Here is a 16,586-nt window from a genome sequence, read left to right as displayed (position 1 = left end):
AATGATGGTTTAGCTCCACTCACACTTCGCACAATCATGTTGGGTCATATCTCACTGAAAACCTTGTTTCCTGAATAAGTAGAATTACCAAATTTGTATTTTTTTGTACTAATGACAAATCACACAATAATCCATGTTGTCTGAGATGTCACTGAGTAATGCAGTGGTTCATTACTAAAACAAATCAGCTTTTCTTTATATTCAGAACCAAAAAATCTCAGCTTCTAGAGTACCTGCTTTCATTAACTGTTACATGTTCATTCCTATATTCTGTAAGATTTTACAGAAATATTTCATAACATTTTGCTCATAGCTGGGTTTAGGATAGATGTACTACAAAATGACCTGAAAAAAATGTTTTATAATAACAGTGCATAGGATTTTCTTTATTAAACAATAAAACAATAAGATTTTTCTTAAAAATCCCTTCTCTGGCATGTCTTCACAACTTGGCTAGATTTTTTAAAGGGCTTATATCAAGCGAAACCTCATATTCACCTCCCAGTCCATGCAGTTGATAAATGGAAATTATGCTGCAAAAACGGTCCATTCTGAATTTATAGTTTTTGTGATGTCACAAAAATCAATGCCTTTACAGATATCCACCTATTCAGCCTACAAGGGTTTAACTGACCCATTCACACTGAAGTTATAAGCAGTGTTTCAGCCTGGACCACTTTTTGAATAAAGCTCAATACCGGCCAAACAGAACAGGGCTAATTTACATACTGCCTTCTACATCATTTGAGGTCAGCAGCTGTCATTGTGTTTTAAATTTCATGATGAACGGACAAACGAAAATGCTCAGAATTAGCTTGGAATAAAACTTATTTACATCAACTTACATTAAAATAAAGAACATTTTTGCCTTCTACTGTAAAATTGCCATTTTTTTCTTTGGACAGCAACAGCATTTCTAAAGTTCTAGGGACACAGTAACAAAAACAGCCTGATTGATTCTAAGGGATAAAAAGAGGTTGGAAAATGGTAATGTCAAAATGAATAATGTGTTTTTGGTGTTTAAAATCACAAAAGGTGATGAGCAGACCTTAGAAAAAAGCAAGACACAGAAAACATGTAGGACATGGGCCATATTAAAATATTATATTAAATATTAAAATATCATACTTATATACATTTGTGGAAACTGAGGAAATCTGACAGCCTGGTGGAGGAAGCTGTTCCTCAGCCTGCAGGAGTTCACTCACAGACTGTGGAAGCACTTCCCTGAAAGCAAGGGCAAATGTGTGAATGATGCTGTTGTTTGCCGCCCCTCTGCGCTTTTCCCCCCGTCTGACTGCCGGAGCTGATCAGTGCAGCACCGTCCCGGCTTCAGCAGAGAGGAGGAGAACATGTCAGACGGCTGCAGCCTTTCGCACTGGAGCTGCTGAGTGCACTCCGTCAGAGAAGACTCACCGCAGTAGGAGGCCCACCGTTAATGCTGAAGTAAGCAGAGAAGTAAGTAGGCTGTATCAGCGGCGTCTGTCTTTTAAACAGCTGTTTGGAGATAGTAGGAGTAGGAGATGAGTATCGGGGACAGGACACAGAGGACAAGGATACACATAACAGGTAATTTATACTGTGATAATGGCTCATATTTAGGTTGGTGCTTATATGAGTTGTGAGATGCTATATTATTATTCTTTAAAGCACATTGGTAACTATATTTACTTTCATTCTTCCATGAGTTGATATGTTGATATATACATTAGCACTTGGGATATATATAACAGGTGGTATATATACTTAATGCAAAACTTTGGGTGCCCCCAGCCGAATGATGTATTTTTTTGGAGAGAAAAAAATATTGTGGAGATGTAAAAGTATAAAATGTGCCATAACTTTTTGCACAGGCCTCATTTTAAGTTATGTTGTATATTACGTAATGTCACTTTTTTCTTTCCTAACCTGTCAAATTCAGCAAATAAGTTATTGTGCATTAAAATGTGTAGAGGTGTGTCTCTATAGAGGATCTGTTAACTTATTTTCACTTAGAAAATCAACAAAACATTCGTTTGACCAAACTTTTCCATTGAAATGTGCATATTGGTGCTAGTAGTTGATACATATAGTAGTGACAAACTTTTTAAATGTAATTTCATAGCTTCTATATATATGCATTCTGAAATCATATTACTAAAATTCTAACTAAATTCTATCGGAATTCCATTTGAAGTGGACTTCACAAATGAATACAGTTCATGTCTTGTTCATCAATTATTTTCTAAGCTATATATTTATAAGCAATTTACTCATTCATATCCATCAGAAAAGCAATAACAACGAGGTTTACTAACTAAAACTCAAAATGATGCCGATACATCAGACATTAGTGGGACAAACACGAAACACATTTACTATTTTAATCTTCATTTAAGGTTATTTTGTTACACATCCCTCCTTTTGGATGACTGCTTAAATTCTTGCCTTCTAGTGCATGAGTTTGCACAACTGACCCTCAACCTGACTTGTTGGATTTTCTTTTTTGGATGGCCAAAAAGTGACCAAATGTCCTGTCTCTTTTCACTAGTTCAATTCCTTTTTTTAATTTGAATTTATTTTGGAATCTTTGAAGTACCTGTCATCTTTCTTACAGACATTTTTTAACCAAATCAGCAATTTTCAGAATGATTAATTCATCTCATTGCAATTTTCTACAGCAATATCAATAACTCTTAATTTGGAGTGGTCGTTTGCAGATGATTAATAAACTCTTAACAGGTGATCAGTAACACATCAACAACATCAGTGAAGTAGCAGTAGTGAAGCATCTGAATGCACTGAGGTAAATATCTTGTTGAGGTACTAATCCAAACCCTCATATGTTTTTGATATGTTCCTGAGAGTCTGTTGAGTGTTTATTTCATCTAAAACATGCCCACTCAAAATAAAGTGTTACCACAATATCTTTCAGAATGGTAATGATATTTAGGGTGAGGTGTGCTGCATAGTGGCTTTCTCAGAGCAGCGTTAAACATACCATGTGTGCTTTTGAGCTAAAGTCCCAACATTTGTCTTGAAGTAAGATGGAGAGTTGGATGAAAGCTTTTAAGAGCAGTTGGAATCAAAGGATATACGCAGTATATAACAGCGCATTTCAGCAATGTCAGCTTTTGTCCTGTAACAAAGTAGTGTAACACATTAAGGTATAAATTCTTGTAGCCAAATTACACCATCTGATTTCATTATGTTATGTGTGTCAAAAGTTTGAACACCCCGGTCAACTTACATGTTTTGTTGAGAAAATAAGTAAAATAAGTTAACACATCCTCAGCTTAAATATGGAATTTGTCTGAAAATGTACTGCACACTTTAACACTGCGTTTAATATGTAAGGAAAAAATAAAACGTCAAATATAAAATGTGCCATAACCTTTATACAGACCACATTTCATTCAGCAAAGCATGTAGTTTGAAAAAAATATATATTTCAAACTTTTGCAAATGACTGTACATCTCCAAGAACCAAATTAATTTTGGGAATGTGTTTTAAACATGTATTTGCCCCACGTTGATTACACATGCCTATTATTGTGCATAATTTGCACTGCATGTGCTGCCGGTGTTAGCTGACTGCATGACTCTGATTGTAATCGTGAGCAAAGCAGTGCGAGCGCGGTCAGCGCCGTAAACTCTGCGAGAAATCTGTCAGATCATCTAATCACGCTAATATTAAACCGAATAAAGCTGAACTTGCCAGACTTGATTATCCTTCAGAAGCAGCTCTGTAAGCTTTAGAGTTTGTTAATGTTTTTTTCAGCAGCTGTTTTAAACTGTTTCTGCTGGCTATTATCAGGTGTTAACTAGCTTTGGCCATTCATCCCTCACATTAGGAATGTCTGGTTATTTCTTCCTGAACAAAGTACTAAAATCACTATTGAATCTTCTATTTTCACATTATGAAATAAAAGAATAAGCAATGAGATACTTTTTCTAGGAAGTACTAAGTTGAGTAATCCCCATTACAGTTTGAGAGAAATATTATAGTTATGTACATTTGAATATAACAAAGCACAATTTCCATAATATATTAACAAATTAAATAAATCTAAAGAACAAATAATGATAGAGGTCTCACACAACTACTCTTGAGCACTGTATGTCGGTACTTTGTCAGCCAGTGGTGAACCATGGCATTAAGAGCAAGGCCCTCAGTTTAGGCCATAAATGTCTAAATTCCTCTACAACAATGCTAATTTCTACTAGCACCCCATGCGATTCTAGTTGTATGTTAGCGCTGAGCTAATGACGGTTCACATGAATTTTTTTTTGAACCACTCTAGATTAAACATGGACATTTGAAACTTGTAAAGGACATTCCGTGGTTTATTTAAGGTAATAGATCAGGGGTCGGCAACATGTGGCTCTTTTACTGCCCCGCAGCTACATACATTTAAGGTGGAGCAGGAAAATGATAAAAAGAAGCTGGCGAATGAGAAGCTGACTTCAGCCTCATAAAAAATCTACTGTTGAGAGACATTTTACAAGAAATTAGTATACTTTTGTGAAACATCTCCTGCCAGAGATGCGAGAAAAGCGGCTATAGCCTGCTTTTTCATTTATATTATATTTTTTTAGTCTATACTAACACATTAGCACATACTGACTCGTATTTACAGATAAGATGTTAAAATGGACATAAAATGTTGTTTTTTGTTGTGATTTTTGTTGAAAGGACAAAAAGGCTCTTTTTAACAGGAGTTTTACAGTTACTTCATTAGTGAAGTAGCATAGAGTTGCAATTGTTTTCTATTTCTAATGTCTGACTAAAATGCATTGGTCAGGCCATCATTATACTAGCAGTCAGTGACATATCTAGCATAGCCAGATGCCTTTGACCTTTTTCTTACAATATCGGTCCTACCCATTGTCAATCAAAACATGATTGGTTGGTTCAGCTGTCAGTTCCTAATTATGTTAGTGGTTAATCTGACACATTAGACCTTCAGTTCAGCTCCTGAAGTCCTAACCAGTGGAAGAGCTCTATCACTATTACTGCAACACTTGCAGAGTTTAAATAAAACAAACATGATCATGTTAAATAAAAATCAGCTAAAACTACAGATGTTTATTTTTTATTTCATAGAAATCATTAGGCCTTCTCTGAAGCCCTAGAAGTCCCTGAGGGTTCCCCAGTGTTGTTGGTGTAATTACACTTATAGGTTTTTATAACAGTATTCAGGAAAGATGCGCACAGATTTGTATATGTATGAATATATTTGAATGCAAAATAGATGAACAGAAACATTTCTGGCTAATAATGTGGAACTTGTGATGCTACATTATTCCTTAAAGAACATTTCTAAGCAAACGTCCTTTCCTTTTTACACGTTCAGATCTTTTTATCATTAGAACACAACAAATTTCTGCATTGCAAGTAGGAAAACAACAAAAAAGACATGCAAGCTCCAAAATGGTCACTGCACGTGGTCAGTCTTTGAATCATACGTATCTAATTGTCCTTTTTTTCGTTCACAGATTAGATTTACGATACTGGCACAGCTGGAGCGCTCTAATGGACCCGGGTGTGTGCGTCCTGGAGCTGCTCGGCATATTTTTCTCCCTGACCGCCTGGCTGTGTTCATTGACCACCACTCTGATGTCCTGCTGGCTCACACTAAACACGGACCTCCTGCCGACTGAGAGTTATCAGCTGGGTCTGTGGGAGACATGCGTGGTTCAGGAGCTGGGGGTGCTGGAGTGCCGACCATATGACAGCCTCCTGGGTCTGCCGCCGGACATCCGCCTGGCCAGGATCCTCATGCTGGCCACCCTGGCCACCAGCCTGATGGGCTTCACATTGGCCATCCCTGGGATCTATGTGGTGAACAGCTGCAGGGGCATGGAGACCCTCAAAGCCAAGCGCACCCTCAAGATGCTGGGCGGGACACTGTGCTTGGCTGCAGGAATTCTTGGCCTGGTCCCCGTGTCCTATGTAGCCCACCTGACCATTCTGAAGTTCTTCGACGAGACCGTCCCTGACGTGGTCCCACGCTGGGAGTTCGGGGACGCCCTGTTCTGGGGCTGGGGGGCTTCTTTCCTGCATCTAGCAGCTGGCTCACTGCTTGTCACCTCCTGTCTTTGCCTGCAAGGGGAGCCGTGTCCACTGCCAACGACCATTCCACTACAAGGAGGACATACCGACCCTGAACTGTCTCTGAGAAGGAGATCAGAATATGTGTGAGAAAAAAGTTTAATGATTCTGCAGAATTCAGGAATTCGGGATACGTTCTGAAAGCGGATGTTCTGGAAGCAGGATGGGTAAAATAAGTAAGTAGAATGAGTGGACAAAGGATAATTAAATATTCACTTTATTTTGACCGCTGCACTGCAGGGGCTGTATTTTAGTGAGAAGAACTGAACTGTTGCATCTGGATAAAATGTATAAAATGTGAGGATTTGACAGAATGTGACAATAAAGGATTTGAGATGCTTTGATCACAGAAATAATAAAATTTGCAATGCAAAGCTTTAATTCCAGAATGGATGAGGGCTGTCACTATTGGTTACCTGTAATTGATTAATCTACCAATTATTTTGATGATTTTGACATTTAAAAAAGACCTAAATACATAAATACAGAAAAACAGAAGAATAGCTACGTTTCCATCAACTTTCGGTCCAAATTACATGCAATAAAATGAAATTGCATTAAAAATCTGCAACGTATGCTGTCTAATAGCGAGTGTGCTTCCATTAAACTGCAAACTACTTTTAGCGAGAAAACGGCTTCTTATAATGATGTCATTTCCTGTGCATCATTTGGTTTAACGATTAAAAAGAGTTTAACATGTTTCCTTTCTAATTTCATGTATGTGTACCTTTGACTTCCCCAACTTTCCCACATATATTTATATATACATTTTATTTTTTTCTGTCAGAACCGTTACGCAATAGATCCTGTTTCTCTATCATATTAGTGTAAACAATGGCAAGAACTTTGTTATTTTCTGTTATTATTTTTTGTTTACATATGCACATGCGCATAACATTAATGCCCAATTATGTATGTTACTATAAATATACATATAAAAAAAACTTTATTTATGTTACTATATATATATATATATATATATATATATGTGTGTGTGTATATATATATATATATATGCAACAAAAAAAAGTAGAAAAAAAAAACTTTTCTTTTTACTGCCATTAAGCAAAGTTAAGCATTATTGCAGCCTTGTTTTGAGTATTGTCCTTTATGAGTTCAATTGTTTTTTTGTTGACTTCGGTCACATGACATTAAATATATGCCTAAATACTTATTTTATTTTTATGAACATTTCAGTTTTACTATTTTAATGTTTGCGGAAAAAAGTTTCCAGTGTAGACTTTTGCGACGTTTCAGGTTAAATGGAAACAGAATTTTATTGACATTCATAAAGTACAACTGACAGTTTCCATTTCCGTAGCCTACATTCAGAAACTTTTTGGAGCATTAAAGTGCTTTTGTTAAAAATCCGTTGGATGTAAACGTAGCTAATAAATATGCATAGCAGAATATTTTACTGAAAAAACAGAAATCCTATGTGGCAAAAAATGTGTATGAAGAGTCCATCAGGCTCTGTTTTTACCAGTCAGAGAATCTTTTTTCACCGAATTGAACTGATTAATCGTGACAGCCCTGGAATCCAGGATCCAATTACAAATCAGTCATGAAGCAGTAGAACAGGGTTCATCAGCTCTGGTCCTGGAAGGCTGCTGTCCAGTTCAGTCTGGTGATGTCTCTGCTCAAACACACCTGCTTTATCTGTCAGTTGCCAACCTGTGCTGGACATCAGACCTCCAGGCCTGGAGTGAAAAATCCTCCAATATAAAGTGTTAGTAATATAAATAGCATGAACAGATATATGTTCTTTAATAATCGCTCAGTGTTTCCTCTGCCTTTTGGGCAGTTAAGGGACAGTTCCACCATTATTTTAAATTTTCTACATAATTCAACTGTTGTGATGCAAACAAAGTCATTCAAAGTGGACTGACGTGAAATAGTCACTGATTTCTTTACAGTGCTGGTGACAGAAACAAAAATATATGTAATGTTGGTGAAGGTAAAATAACGGTAAATCATAAAAAATAAATAAAATAAGTTTTTTCCTTAAGTTTTTAACTTTTTTGTCTTACAACACCCTACATACACCTCATAACACCTGTAAAAATCAAAGAAATGTTTATGAATATGCTGGCTGATGCCAGAGACTGCTTAATCATAGTTCTGAGATACTAGTAGTTCAGAAGCTTCTGGCCTAAAATGTACACTTTTTTGCAAAGGTAACACACTCTTTACAGAGAACACACTTCAACAAACTTATTTAATTGAACAAACACGGCATTTCTCTGCAAATTTTAGTGCAGAATTTCTATTATTTGCTAAAAAAAATATTATTGGAAAAAATGTACATATTAAATGTTCTATAACTTTTGAACAGGCAACATTCTAGGTTTTAGTTAAATTCAGACTGTCCATTTCAGGCCATAAGCTCATCTCAGAACAAAGTCTCAGGCATCAGGCCATGTATTCATACACATTATGTGTAATAACTTTCTGTGAGGGAGCTTTTTAAAGGCATTAAACTCTTCAGATGTCTGGTTCCTATCACCACTACTGTGAGCAGTTCTAACTTGGGAATTTTCTCTGGAACGAAGCATTTCACATCAAAATACTCTGAATGACTTTGTTTACAGCTTAATCATTAAGTTATGCAGAAATGTTGAAAAATCGATGGAATTCCCTTTAAATCATGGTGCGCGGCCACACAGTGTTGTAATTTCTGCTGATCTGTGAGTAACTTTGCTATTTTGTCAATAAGGGCTTTCAATATTCTGCCATATGGGACCAGTTTATATTTTATCCACTTATGTTTTACTATGTTTTTAATTCAGATTTAAAGCATATGCAGTTATTCATTAAAGGTGATGAATAAACTTTCCAAGAAAGTTTTACTTCCGGTAGTACTGTAACTGTAATGTCAGCAAAGAGAAAAAGGACAATATGATACTTATGATCCAAAGACTTTCAGGTGCAGTGGTCTTTTGGAGCTTGCACACTGTTTTACTACTTTCAGCACAAATTTGTTCTGTTTTATTGCTAAAAATGTAAGGCTTAAGAGAAGGAATGCAAATACGCTAAAAGACAAAGAATAATGTAGCATAAGTACCAATATACATATCACATGATACCACATAGACCAGTAGATTGTTTTGTCTTTTGTTGATTGTTTTTGTTCATGTGCAATATATTTACATTCAAAAATATCTCTATACATACAAATCTATGCATATCTTTCCTGAATGCAGATGTAAAAGCTATAGGTGTAAGTTGTACTGTGGGAGATTATATAGCAATATATTATGACTATATGCTTTATAGATTTGTTTAGTAAGTAGTTTCATAGTCAGTGATTCAGTTTTTGTACTGCAAAAGCTCCGATTCAGATGCTATTTGTTGGTGATATCTGTTATGATGGATTGAACTGATGAAATAAAGATTTGAAAAGGAAAGTATATTTTTTACGAGCCTTTTACTAATGATGTCTGGGAACTGGGGGAAAACACAATGGTTAAGATGTTGAAATGCCCAATGGAAACCCATTCAGGATGTTTTTTCCCATGATATTCAGGTAGCTGCAGCAAAGCAAGCTCTCCCATTGGTTAGGCCTTTAGGAGCTGAACTGAATGCCATACATGTAACCACCAACATAGTCAGGAAGTGACATTGAAATTAACCAAACATGTCTTAATCTTCAATGTGTGGGATCAATTAGTGAGAAAAATGTCACACTAGGCCTTCTGGAAGTCCTAGATATGCCACTGATTTTGCATACAAGCCATGTGCTGCATTTGTGACTGGGACTTGGGCACTTAGAGCTTCCTGCTTCCCACCTCAAAGCTTTCACACAATTTCAACTGCTAAAAATGGATGCTTACAGTGATCTAGCGCTCATTTGGCTGCTGTAGACGTATAAATAAGGTCTTAAAGTGCTTTTACACTGCAATTAAAGAGTTGTCTCGTTAGTAATTCATTTGTTTTAAAGGTGACTGCAGACTATGGCTATTCACCATGAATATAGCACTGACAATGGCATGAAAGTACACCATATGATTAAAAATCATGTACAGAATCACTTAAGCTTGCAATTATCCAAGTATCTCTTTGCTTTTTGTGAGGGGTCATCCCTATGTTCCTCAGGTCCTGTGTTTTCTCAGTTTGTAATTTTGGAGTAAAGATGGGCTAAGGATTGCCAGTTTGCCAAGAAATGCATGAAAAATGATCAAAATGTTTAAAAACAATGTTCCTCAAAGCAAGATAGGAAGGGATTTGGATATTTTACCTTCTACTGTGCCTAGCACAGCTAAAAGATTCAAGGAATCTAGAAGAGTTTTCAGTGCATAAAGGGTCAAAGACTCAAGCCTAAGCTGAATAACTGTGCTCTCTGATCCCTCAGACGGTGCTGCATCAAAAACTGTCATTTGTCTATAAGCAATTTAACCACATGGTGCTCAGGATTACTCCAGCAAACCTCTGTCAAGCACCACAATATGTAGTTACATCCACAAAATGCCTGTTAAAACTTGCTACTGTGCCCAAAGGAAGGCTTATGGTGACTGTGTTCAGAAACGACTTCTCTGAGCTCAGAGGCATCTGGGATGGACAGTCACACCATGTGCATTGTGATCAGATGAATCAGTATTTCAGGTCTTTTTGGGGTAAAAAGGACCATCAAGACAATCCAGACATCCAAACCAGGGTCTGTCATGGTATGGGTTTTTGTCAGTGCCCTTGGCAAAAGTGACCCACACTTCTGCAATGGCACCATTAGTGGCAATAAGTACACAGAGATTTTGGAGCAACATATGCTGCTTTCAAGACAACATCTTTTCCAGGGTTGCCCATGCATATTTCAACAAGACAGTGCAAAACCACATTCTGCACACATTACAAATGCATGGCTATGGAGGAAGAGGGTGCAGGTGCTGGACTGGCATGCCTCTCCTCAATAAAAATTGTGTGGTGCATTTTAAAACAAAATGCGTGCCTTTACTGTTGCACACCTTCAAACTTGTTTGCAGGAAGAATCACACCTGAAATGCTTGGTATCTTCAGTCCAATAATGTCGTTAAGTGTGAAAAAGAATGGCAACATAGCAAAGTGTTAAATCTTTTACTGTTTCAACTTTTTTGAAATATCTTGCAAGAATCAAAATGGAATTAAGTGTTTATTTTGATAAAACAATAAAATGCATGAGGTAAAACATCAAATGATAAACTTTTGTATCGTTTTCAATGAAATCCAGGTCTAAAATAATTTGCAAATCACTGTTTTGTAGTTTTAATTTTAATGTACCATCCCAACCCTTATTTGGGTTTGTACTTGGAAAGTCCCAAATCCCACTTGCAGCTGTAGTCTAACCAGGTTTCAGTCCATTGCTAAATGCAGAAAATAGTGGCAGCAACTATATAGTCCTGGTAAAACTTCAACACACAGGGTAAAATATACATATATGTCTGTTGCATGCTTCAAATTAAACCCACTGAATGTCTTTTACAAGATTCAAATGTCTGTAACTAATCTAGGCCAATAATGTTCACCAACATTAGCTCAGTGCTAGCATACTATTAGAAACCTCATAGGGGCGCTAGCAGAAATTAGTAATATCGTGAAGTGACACTATCACTGACAGTCACGGTTCACCCCTGACTCTTACTCAGACTTTCGGATGTGAATTGTGATTAATGGCAGAATCCCCTTCTAACACTCAACATGCTGTTGCAAGAAACGTTTTACTTTAACAGCAATTCGACAAAACAGGCCTGTTGCCTGAAGCGCAGTTGAGCATAATCCTCCCTGATCCTTTCTGTCTGTTTTACTGAACTAAGCTACATTTAATGAGCCCCCTAATGATGATACTGCGAGTGAAGAATGTTCAAAATGCCAACAAGAGCCTGATTCTTTGACACTGTTACACAAGCCAGCCCAGGTCATGTACTTGTGATTTGGATGTTCCTTTCTTAAATGTTCTCAGCAGAGGGTTCTGCTTGTTTGGATCCTCAGAGCTCCTCTGGCCTCAGTCGGGCCTTTGAAGTGTTGGGCTTCAACAGCGTGTGTCCATGCTGCCGGGAGAAAGCTGGCTTTGTTGGACCTCTACAATGGAGTCATTTATCTTTGTATGCTAATCTTTATACATACAAAGGTTTCTTCACCATCAGAGGGGCACAGTTTTCAGTGGCTGGCCATTTCCTGCCCACTTCCTTTGTGCAAATTAAGTGTATGGACAGGCCAGAGCAACGTCAGGTTCTGTTTAGGGTGGGGGTGGACAAAGTACAATACTTTTGTACTCAAAGTAGAAACATTCTTGGTAAAATATAGCTTGAGGAAGAGTACAAGTACTCTATCAATAGTTCTGGGTGAGTAAAAGTATAAAAGTACTTTTTTGTGAATGTATAAAAGTAGTATCTCTATTTATATATATATATATATATATATATATATATATATATATATGTGTGTGTGTGTGTGTGTGTGTATATATATATATATATATATATATATATATGTGTGTGTGTGTATATATAAATATATATATATATATATATATATATATATATATATGTGTGTGTGTGTGTGTGTGTGTGTATTTCTTCTTTTATTCACATATAGTCAAAGTACTTTGTCCACCCCTGGAGTATGGCTGATTCAACTGAGTAATCAGGGTTATTACAAAATTTCAACATTGAACCTTTCATAGATTTCAAAGTTTCTGAAATGCTTTAAAGGCTAAATAAGTTTATTGCAAATATATTAAAAAGACTATATATCATATGTCCAATCTACCCCAAAATGTATATTGGGTGTCCATCAGGCTGTTTTTACTATGAAGGAGAATTTAATTTAAAATATGCATTTTCAACATACAAAACGCCAACAATCCATTACTGATTTATCAATAAAGCACATTTTATTCATTACTTGAGTTTAATTGATTGTTTTTTTTTTTGTTTTACCATTGAGACAGAGCAGGAATTCTCTGTTCAGGAAATGCAGTGCATTTTCTATATTAAAGGGGGAAAAAGTCACTGATACTATAGAAACTGATAAAACCTCCTGATACATAGCTGCCGTCACAAGTTTACAAACCTCCATGTATGACCTGGCCACTAAACACGTCATTTACAATTCCCCTTTCCAAATAAAGCATATCATAAGTGCGTAATACTGGCTTTGTGCTCTGTTCTCCTTATCACTGTTAAGTTTTATTTCCTTCCCAGGAATCACATGACAAAAGAGTGACGAAGCTTTTCCTTTTACTATCCTGTATCTCCATTTCTATCATTTAAACACTGAAAGCAGACTGAGTTCATGCTTTGCAGTTTGGAGACAGAGAATGAAAAAGATATTGACCACCTGTCATTTCGTGAGACACAATGGAAGGATTTTGTTCTGACCCAAAGGTATTATTTGCTTTGGAGAAAGAGTGAAAACAAAAGCAACGTCTCGGTTAATACTGCACAGCTGAAGATCATGACATGGTGTTTTCCAGCAGACAATCATAGAAACCCAGAGACGCCGAGATTTAGACGCTGATTCAGTAATCACCAAGGTGATATTTACTATGACATTCATAGATGTTGTAAGGCCAAACCTGCAGCCTGAGTCAGAAGCAGAGTCACAAGCTTTTATGGTGTATAATTTGAATGCATAAATCACTCCATCAACACAAATCAACACATATTCAGTGAGTAGTTAAGAAAAAAAAATTACGGAACCAAAAATGTAACTTTATGTGTCATGACAGGTTAACACAGTCCTTGGGTGTCTTTGAGAGCCTCCAACCTGAAGCTTGGGATTGCTAGCATCACCGAAAATAAGTTGCTAAAGTAGTTTGTTAAAAGCATTAGTAATTTTAATTCATAACACCTTTTGGCAAACTTTTTCCTCACATTCTGGCAGCTATTGATAAAATACATACCCAGAAAAAACTTCAGTCACCAAAATCTATTTATGAACCACCAAAATCTAACCAAGACAAAGGGCATGTCTGCTTGTCAGTGTACCCATACAGAAATCTGATTTATGGCAATATATGGAGCTCCAATAAATAACACGTTTGCATACATGGATTTCCATGAAATCCAACTATTGGATATATTTGTTACATATGGACATATGTGTTAAATATATGTGTTATACATATATGCCAACTTATTATGATCTTAGACTGTGAGCTCTGTTTTATCTCGCATGTAAACGCAGTCACTAAAGTAGCTTCTATCATCTGAGAAGTATCGCTAAAGTTCGGCCTTTTCTATCTCAGAGCGAGGCAGAGAAACTTGTTCATGCATTTGTTACAAGCAGAGTTGATCACTGTAATGCTCTTCTTACTGGACTTTCTACAAAAGCAATACATCCCTTACAACTCGCACAAAATGCAGCAGCATCCTAAGGTAACATCACTCCCATTTTAAAAGAACTTCACTGCCTGTGCCTGCCTGTACTGTTCATGATAGATTTTAAAGTTCTGCTACTAGTTTTTAAGGTAGAAGCATCTAAAAATGCAGCTCTTTAACTAAGCATTTAATTAAAACTCTATGTCTTGTGGTGTTTATCTTTTAATTTGACCTGTCATTTTCTTATGATTCTAAATTAATACTTATAATTTCTTGTATAACTATGTTTTATCACCTGTCTGTAAAGCACTTTGAGCTGCCACCAGCATGAAAAGTGTTATATAAATAAAATTCATTATTATTATTATAATTATTATTATTATTATAATTATTATTATTATTATTATTATTATTATTATTATTTAAAATTGGCCATTTTCAGATATAGAACATATATTTCAGATGTATATCAACATATTCAAACACATATGTAACACATACGTTTAACAATATAAAATAGAACACATTATTCATACATGAACGCATATATTACTTATACATGCTATCTTCATATTATGTAATATAAGATTTTGATGCATCTTCTTTGTTTCTTCCACATATTTCCTAATGAAGTGAAATTTAGCATAACATCAATATAACTAAACTCTGAACACAACCTCATTGTAAGCTATGCAACAAAATCATTAGACCATAAAAATATTGTTCCCTGATACATCTAAATCATTTCATATTTAAAAGCAAAGATATGCACAAAAATAGCCATCTATCAGATTTCCGTATAGCTTAGTGTTGTATATCTACACTGTGAAAAATGATTTTAACTTAAAAAGTAAGTAGCCTGGTTGTTTTCAAATTTTGAGTTCATTTAACTTCTAACAGTAACAGAACAATAATATGTGTTTCAAATTCTGTTAACTAAATTATTTGAAGTTAATGAACTCAAAATTTTAAGGCAACCAGACTACTTTCTTTTCTAAGTTTAACCATTGAATAATTTTTTACAGTGTAGCACAAACCTGAGTTCTGAAGACCCACTGCAACAGCTAAGCTGTCAGAGAAACATCAACATTGCATCTACTGGACAGATAATAATTTTACATTACGTTAATTTCACAATCTGAACCTAACAGAGGGGGCTCAGAGGGACTCCAGTCCGACAGTAGTAGCAAGCTTCTGCGCTAGGTAATGTTTGCAGGCTAATTAGCCGTTGCAATGTCTGCTTGTGACGTTGTTTTATTTAGGGTTCTAGTCTAGACAGTGTGCTTACTTTTGTTTTGGTGGTAAGATGTCGAAGAGGATTAATTTGTTTTGCTGTTGCAAAAAACTAACGTCAGGTAACTTACTCCAAAGCCAATGGCCATGCCTTTAAATAGCCTTATTTGATAGCTGATGGGGCTAAGTAGTCTCAAAAATGGCCATTTTAAATGCAAACATGCTACTTACAGCCTTTCAAACTGTATAGAGGCTGATAAAGACAAAATTAGGTAATGATAAAAAACCTGGTGAGGTTGTGCCCCTTGCAAAAATATGCTCTACGCTGAGCAGAAATCATCGGGGTCCTGCCCCGGCCTCCGAGACACCCAGCCCACTGAGTGAGAAAGGCCTTTTTGTTCTGCCAGCATCAGACTGTTCACAATGCTAAGCACAGACAGAACTGGCTTGGCGTACACTGGACTTCCAGCCTAACAATTAGTGCCGCTATGAGAGGGCTCACGTGCCCTGCCGCTGCCATCCTCCACGCTGGTTCACATGAGCAGGGACCCTAAAGAGGTCGTGGATCAGGAGCCCACACTTACACCATGTGAAGCAGGGGTCCAAGACTGCAGTATACGCACCAGGGCCCCCACACCCATGTCATATGGATCTGGAGAATAAAACCTAATCAAAACCGAACTGGAGTCCGCACCTACACAGTATAATTAGCCACATCTGCTGCAAATACACCCTTTGTATAATACATCATTTTGCTCAGTTTCACTGTGCAAACACACACCAACCACTTAAGAACACACCTGCCATCTATTGCTCAGGGTTTTCTGAACTTTCATTTAAAGAGCCCATATCATGGAAAACGCATGTGAACGCATATAACTTACAGAAAAAGTGAGGAATATTCAAATTTCAAAGGAATATGTAAACATTCCAAAATGTAAAAAATCCATACAGTCTGTATATGGAAA

The 16,586-nt window shown here is 36.5% G+C and overlaps 1 protein-coding gene across 2 annotated transcripts; it reads left to right on the top strand.

Annotated features, from left to right (window-relative positions):
- The first annotated feature begins 870 nt into the window (after nt 1–870).
- On the top strand, nt 871–6,274 carry LOC118819183 (putative claudin-24). 2 transcript variants are annotated; one of them, XM_036586868.1, is made up of 2 exons: nt 871–1,569; nt 5,479–6,274. In XM_036586868.1, the coding sequence occupies exon 2, from the start codon at nt 5,516–5,518 to the stop codon at nt 6,182–6,184; it is 669 nt and encodes a 222-aa protein (XP_036442761.1). In that variant the 5' UTR covers nt 871–1,569; nt 5,479–5,515; the 3' UTR covers nt 6,185–6,274. The 2 variants fall into 2 exon arrangements, with proteins under 2 accessions (XP_036442761.1, XP_036442762.1); XM_036586869.1 differs by having other exon boundaries at nt 1,300–1,458.
- Nucleotides 6,275–16,586: the final 10,312 nt, after the last annotated feature.

This window comes from Colossoma macropomum, unplaced genomic scaffold, assembly GCF_904425465.1.
Source record: "Colossoma macropomum unplaced genomic scaffold, Colossoma_macropomum, whole genome shotgun sequence".
In the NCBI taxonomy this organism is placed as follows: Eukaryota; Metazoa; Chordata; class Actinopteri; order Characiformes; family Serrasalmidae; genus Colossoma; species Colossoma macropomum.
The sequence above is the reverse complement of the archived record's forward strand: the minus strand, read 5'-3'. Positions and strand labels throughout refer to the sequence as shown.